The 6,493-nt window shown below is 36.6% G+C and overlaps 1 protein-coding gene across 1 annotated transcript in view; it reads right to left on the reverse strand.

Annotated features, from left to right (window-relative positions):
• Window positions 1-6,493, reverse strand: part of CCDC171 (coiled-coil domain containing 171) — a 466,256-nt gene that overhangs the window by 328,092 nt on the left and 131,671 nt on the right. Inside the window, exon 9 of the mRNA XM_007954161.2 lies at window positions 3,494-3,596. Within this exon, the coding sequence (XP_007952352.1) occupies window positions 3,494-3,596 (103 nt within the window). The remainder of the gene's footprint in view (window positions 1-3,493; window positions 3,597-6,493) is intronic.

Raw genomic sequence — 6,493 nt, forward strand, 5'->3', positions numbered from 1 at the left:
TAATGTTATAGTATGTTGTAAATATAACGTTTTATTTAAAAAAAAAAAAAAAAGCTTGCAAGCAACCATCTAGATGCAATGATGGGTCTCTCCTTGTCCAGAGCAAAGAAGAATGAAAAAAACCAAAGATTCATGGAAATAATTAGCTCAAGGTACTGGTACACCATGTGATCCTCAGCTTATATAACGATGAGACCAGAAGAACTAGACAGTGCCTGGCTACCACTGTCAACCACTTGGAGGGGGATCTCTGTAGAAGATCCTAGAAAGAGTGGGAGAACAATGTGGAACAAAACTCAAAATCATTTAAAGAAAAAAAAAGGGGGACCAGGTTTGCTGGTCTGATAGAACCTGGTGGAACCACTGATACTATGGCCCCTAGCTGCCCTTCAGGTCTGGAATTGAACCTACTCCTATGGTTTTCAGCCAAACAAAAAACAGGCATATGAGGTGAACATTTACACTAGGTAGATACAATCCTTGGAGAGAACAATTATGGGAGAATAGAAGGGCTGTTTATACACAGGGAGACAGCTCAGGGGGCAGGATTGCATGGCAGGGAAGGACACAGGGAAGAGGTAACTGTGGGGAGGAGGTGCATTGTGTGAGATTGTTGCATTGTGTGAGATTGCAGTCAATGTCATAAGACAAAGTATATGTGAACTGCTATATGGAAAATGAATTTGCTCTGTAAACTTTCACCCAAATCATAATAAAACTTAAAAAAAAAAAAAAAAGAAAGAAAAGTAATGCCTAAAACAAAATATTCTGACAGTGGCAGGCATTCCTTAGATTAAGAAAAGTCAGTGAAGAACAGGTGTTGGCACAGATTCACAACCCCATTACATAATGCTGAGCCACTCTCTTGGGTTTCAAAAATTGAAGCTATGAGCACAACCAAGTAAGCAAGTGTAATTTGCAAACCTCAGTGAACTACAAGGTAAAGGAAGCAAAAGAGAAGAAACAGGCAAATGACACCAACAGAGACATATTTGCTGCTTCTACAGCCATTCTCAGCTTCTCAGAAACCATGGATCTCTAACTAGAAGGCACACACACATACATATATCTCATACACACACATATATATATATCCTTGAATTAGCCTAGAATAAGCTTTTTAATCACTTCAGATAGGAGGTAAGAAATACTTGGTCACCTTTTTGATTGTTGAAGCCAGGTCCTGATGCAGGTGGCAATCTTAATTGGTCAGGATCTTCCATAGCATATTCAGTTTACTAGTTACATTCCTTTTTATTAAGTAGCAAAAACCCAACCTGAGCTGGTATACACAGAAAGGGAGCCCTTTATAGTGATGCAGGGCTGTTCCATGGAACCCAAAAATAGGAATTAAGCCAGACCCCCAGCAGGTGTGTGAATCAGAGTACCAACAGGAAAATAGATGTCACACTTAGTAGAGTTTCTCTGAAAAGACTTTAATAAAGAAACATTTACAGAAACATGGACAGGTTAAGAGAACCAAAAAGATAACAATGAGGCACCAAAAACAAGTAAAAGCAGAAAATCTAGACCATCCCTCAGCCAAAAGGGTCAAGTAGAGAGAACAGGGTCATCGCAGTCCAATAAGATCCACAGCTGTGGAAGAGAACCCACCTGACAGAAGCTGTGGCTGTTAAGAAATGCAGCCACTGCCAAAAATGCACTAAGGTGGGAGGGAGCAGGAGAAATAAATAACCTGACTTCTTTCTCCTTCTGTCTCTAGTCTCCTAGTGTACACACCATCTAAACCCAACCAGGAACCAGAGGACAAGGGAGCCCAAATCATGCAGTCCATAGAGATTGGCATCCCAAGGTACAAGGTGAAACAGAAACCAGAGGAGAATGGATCCAGGGGGCAAAAGAGGGAATAAACATCCCAAATGGAAACAAGAACCATGCTAGAACAGGCCCACAAAGTACTAATTCAGCACATGACCCCTTTCCCAGAAATACAATGTCTATAATATATAGGAAACTAGTGAGTAAAAAAGGCTGGTTCCTAAAGGATAAGAAAGAAAAACTATTAAAGAAAAACTTTCATAGAAGACCATCCTTTTTCTAAAGGCCTAGTAATAACTTGTGAGTTGCTTTGTTATCAACTATTTCATTCTAAAACTCAAAGGAGATATAACCTCATTATTCTTAGACTTCTAATCCAACACTAAGAGAAATAATATTGAAACATAAGATGTACTACGGAAATATTTAACAATTTTTAAAGATCCTAACATCATTAAACAATGATACAGCTCAATAACAAAATAGTACTATTACCAAAAAAAAAAAAAAGTTATCCTCCAAAGCTTTAACAAATATAATTGAAGTTGGTAATTTGTAATTTTATGTCACTTTTATACATCTTGATTTGTTCACAGTGCAAACCATGGAACACTACTGCTTTCTGCACAAATTTAAACAAAACCACATTAATTTCACAAAATTACAGCAAATAAAAAAGGCACACTGGGAAATACAGGCAGTAGCAAAGCACAGTGAATTTCCAGTAGTTCCCCAACTGAGAGATATGAAGATCCATAACATAAAATATGGACCTTAATCATATTCTCCTGATTTTTGTGGACAAGAAACACTCCTGAACTTGAGAATTTCCTACACAACTCATTTGTCAAATTACCGTTTAATTCCTTTAAAAGGAAACAGTCTTACAGCTGAAGTTAAAGTGTAAGAAATTTAATTTTGTATGCTTTTTGAAGAATATAATTGAGCCAGAGGATAACTAAATAATTTGAAATGGCAGTATGCCAAAAGAAAACTGAGGTAGAAAAGTAAAAGTAAGTCAAAGTTACTGTAAAATACATAATGACATAATCCTGAAAAATTAAGATAGTAGAAATCATGAACAATATTCATTAGTAACTAAGGCTTTGCTGGTTTCTAAAATATGCCTACCTAATATACAATTTTCATAATTCTTTATTATATGAAAAGGGTTAATACTAAATATTTAGTATTAAATATTAAGAGTTGATACAAAATATTTCACCTAAGCACTCATATCCAGAGAGTACATGCATATTGTAATAGGAAATGAACATGAAAGTAATAGTATAGAATATGCACTATGTTACAGCCTGTGTCCTACATAACCTTTTGAATGCATGACCTTTAAGTTGCTGAAGGTTGCCTCAGAATTTGGCTCAGTTTGATTGAAACATCTGTTCCCCTTGCAGGTATACTGTAAGGACTTTTTTCTCAGTTGGATTCAGAACACAGCAAGCGAGCCCTTGTCTGTCCAACGATACAGACCCCAACCCTTGTAAATCAAGTTCTGGGAGGACAACAGCAGGTCCACATTCCGTCACCCTTTCTCAGCCAGCTAGGCCAACTGACTGCTGTGAGAACTGCTCTTATCATGTCATCAAATCAAAGCATGTTGAGAAGAGGGACTATAAGAGGCATCTGCAGAATTCCCCAAATGTAGTGACTTTGGAACATTGACAGATGCATCTGTCATTTTATACCTTCAACCAACCTGATGTCCACTGGCCCGACATGGAAAAGCTGTCCAAGATCGATTCCAATTCTTTCACATTATTTTCACATGTCTCTACTAGGAAGGCCTGGTGCTTCTTAGCCTTTTTAATTAAGAAAAGAAATTACACATAATAAGGTCACGTATTACAGGAACTACAGATATTTTTAGGGACATAATATACCACAACTAAGTATAAACAAGCTAATAATTACTCTATTCAAATCTAATATTAATAAACCCCTTTCTGTCTCAACCATCCATTTTACTTGACTTAATGTAATACTGTATAAAGTCTCATTAACAATTTATCTAGGACTTACCTAGGGTCTGGCATTATTCTAAGTATTTTATATATACAGTAATTCTTTTTATCCTCACAATGATCTTCTAGGAGAAGGGCTATTATTATTATTATTATTATTATTATTATTATTATTATTATTTTATGGGTAAGAAAACAGAGAAAAATTAAAGAACACATTAAAAGATAATACAGTTGTGTGGCAAACTGTCAGGTGGCAGTCAAAAGTAAAGGCAGTCAGACCAATTAGAAAGCACTGTAGCAGTCTACTCAGGACATAACTGTATTCGCAAAGAAAAAAATGGACATACTGAAAAGATACTTAGAAAGGAAAATGGACAAACCTTGGTAATGTTGCATTGGTTAGACTACATGCATTGAACTGGAATGGAATAAACTGAATTAGATTGGATTGGATTGAATGGGGTTAGGGGAAGTGGTCAGATAAAGGGAGTAGTGAAGACTGCTGATCCAAAGATTTCAGGCTAGAAGTACTGGGTGGATTTCAGTAGTTGAATGAAAACAATGGAGGTAAACGGTCTCGTTTTGGCTGTTTTTATTTATTTACTTGCCTTTTTGCTTTTGGCAGTGGCTATGAAACATGAATTCCATTTTATCTATTCCATTAGAAAAACCTGAAAGACGTTCTCAGAACCAGCATAATGACTGGTAAAAAAAAAAAAAAACCAGGCCCTCAATAGATATCTTTTTATGGATAAATAAAGTTGATAAATATGGGATCTGTACTTGGAGCCAGCTTAATATAAAGGTTTAGCTAAATTACTATCTCAACAATAATTCTCATCTTTCGATACAGGACTCAATCCTGACTAAATTATGAGCTGGTACATGGGATTGGAGCTGTTCCATTATACTACGTGATTTGTAATTTTTCCACTTCATTCCTCCAATTAACTCATTGTTAGGTTACCCAATAAGCATATAAGCATGGGCACACTGGTTCAGCTCAATGCCTAAATCATTCCAGTTATTTCAAAAATCCCATTCTCTGAAATCCAAGCAAACAATGAAATATTTAAATATATTTAGGATCTCTAACAGGATCCTATTTTCAGTCTTTACACAAACTATTCTAACCATACTGTTAGATACCATTTTGGTTCTACTAAACCAACAGCATGTCTAACACTCTGAGCGCCTAACCAATTATGGATTCAGGACTAGAGCGGATAACTAGACATTCTGTGGGTTCAGTAAGACATCCAATTAATACTTTTTAGTTGGTTGAGGGTCCAAAGATCCACTTAGCATTATTTATACTGGACCTCAGGAATCCTAGAACTAAAATGGTATCTAACAGTATGGTTAGAATAGCTTGTGTAAGGACTGAAAACAGGATATCCTGTTACAGATCCTAACAATAAAAAGACCCTCTTTTATTCTCCTAGAAAATCATAATAAATTACAGATAACATTGCAAAGAATGGTAATTCCAGAACACTTAATTGTGCTCAGAAGGAACCTGCATATAAACCAAGAGGCAGTCAATCTAACAAAACAAGGGGATACTGCATGGTTTAACATCAAGAAAGATATACATCAGGGTTGTATCCTTTCTCCATAATTATTCAATCTGTATGCTGAGCAAATAATCCAAGAAGCTAGACTATATAAAGAAGAATACAGCACCAAGATTGGAGGAAGACTCATCAACAATCTGCAATATGCAGATGATACAACCTTGCCTGCTGAAAGTAAAGAATACGTGAAGCACTTACTGATGAAGATTAAAAACTACAGCCTTCAGTATGAAGGTAAACAAAATCCCCAAAACTGAACCAATAAGCAATATCATGATGAATGGAGAAAAGATTGAAATTATCAAGGATTTCATTTTACTTGGATCTACAATCAACACCCATGAGAGTAGCAGTCAACAAATTACACAGCATTTTGTATTGAGTAAATCTGCTGCAAAAGACTTCTTTAAAGAGCAAAGATGTCACTTCAAAGACTAAAGTGTCACTGACTCAAGCCATAATATTTTCAATTGCCTCATATGCATGTGAAAGCTGGACAATGAAAAAGGAAGACCACAGAAGAACCGATGTATTTGAATTACAGTGTTGATGAAGAATATTGATATTAAAAAAAAAAAAAACCCACTGCCAGTGAGTTGATTCCAACTCATAGCGACCATCTTTAGGTTTCTGAGACAGTAAATCTTTATGGAAGTAGATTGCCCAGTCTTCCTTCTGCAGAGTGGCTGATGGGTTTGAACTGCCAACCTTCTGATTAGCAGTCAAATGTCTTAGGCACTACACCACCAGAGCTCCTTACTGACTACTATTCCATGAACTGCCAAAAGAATGAATACATCTGTTTTGGAAGAAGTACAGTAGGAATACTCCTTAAAAACGAGAATGGCCAGACTTCATCTCTCATACTTTGGTAATGCTGTCAGGAAGGACCATTCCTTGGAGAAGGATACTATACTTGGTAAAGTCGATGGTCAGCAAAAAAGAAAAAGATCATCAACAAGATTGACACAGTGGCTACAACAATAGGATCAATCACGGCAACAAATGTGAGGATGGTGCAGGACTGGGAAATGTTCTGTTCTCTTGTACAGAGAGTTGTTATAAGTGAAAACCAACTCAGGAGGCGGGGCAAGATGGCGGACTAGGCAGAAGGATTGCACAGACCCTCTTCAACAAAGAAAAGGGAAACCAATT

This window comes from Orycteropus afer, unplaced genomic scaffold (genome assembly GCF_000298275.1).
Source record: "Orycteropus afer afer isolate SDZICR_OR568_19922 unplaced genomic scaffold, OryAfe1.0 scaffold00435, whole genome shotgun sequence".
NCBI classification, from domain to species: domain Eukaryota; kingdom Metazoa; phylum Chordata; class Mammalia; order Tubulidentata; family Orycteropodidae; genus Orycteropus; species Orycteropus afer.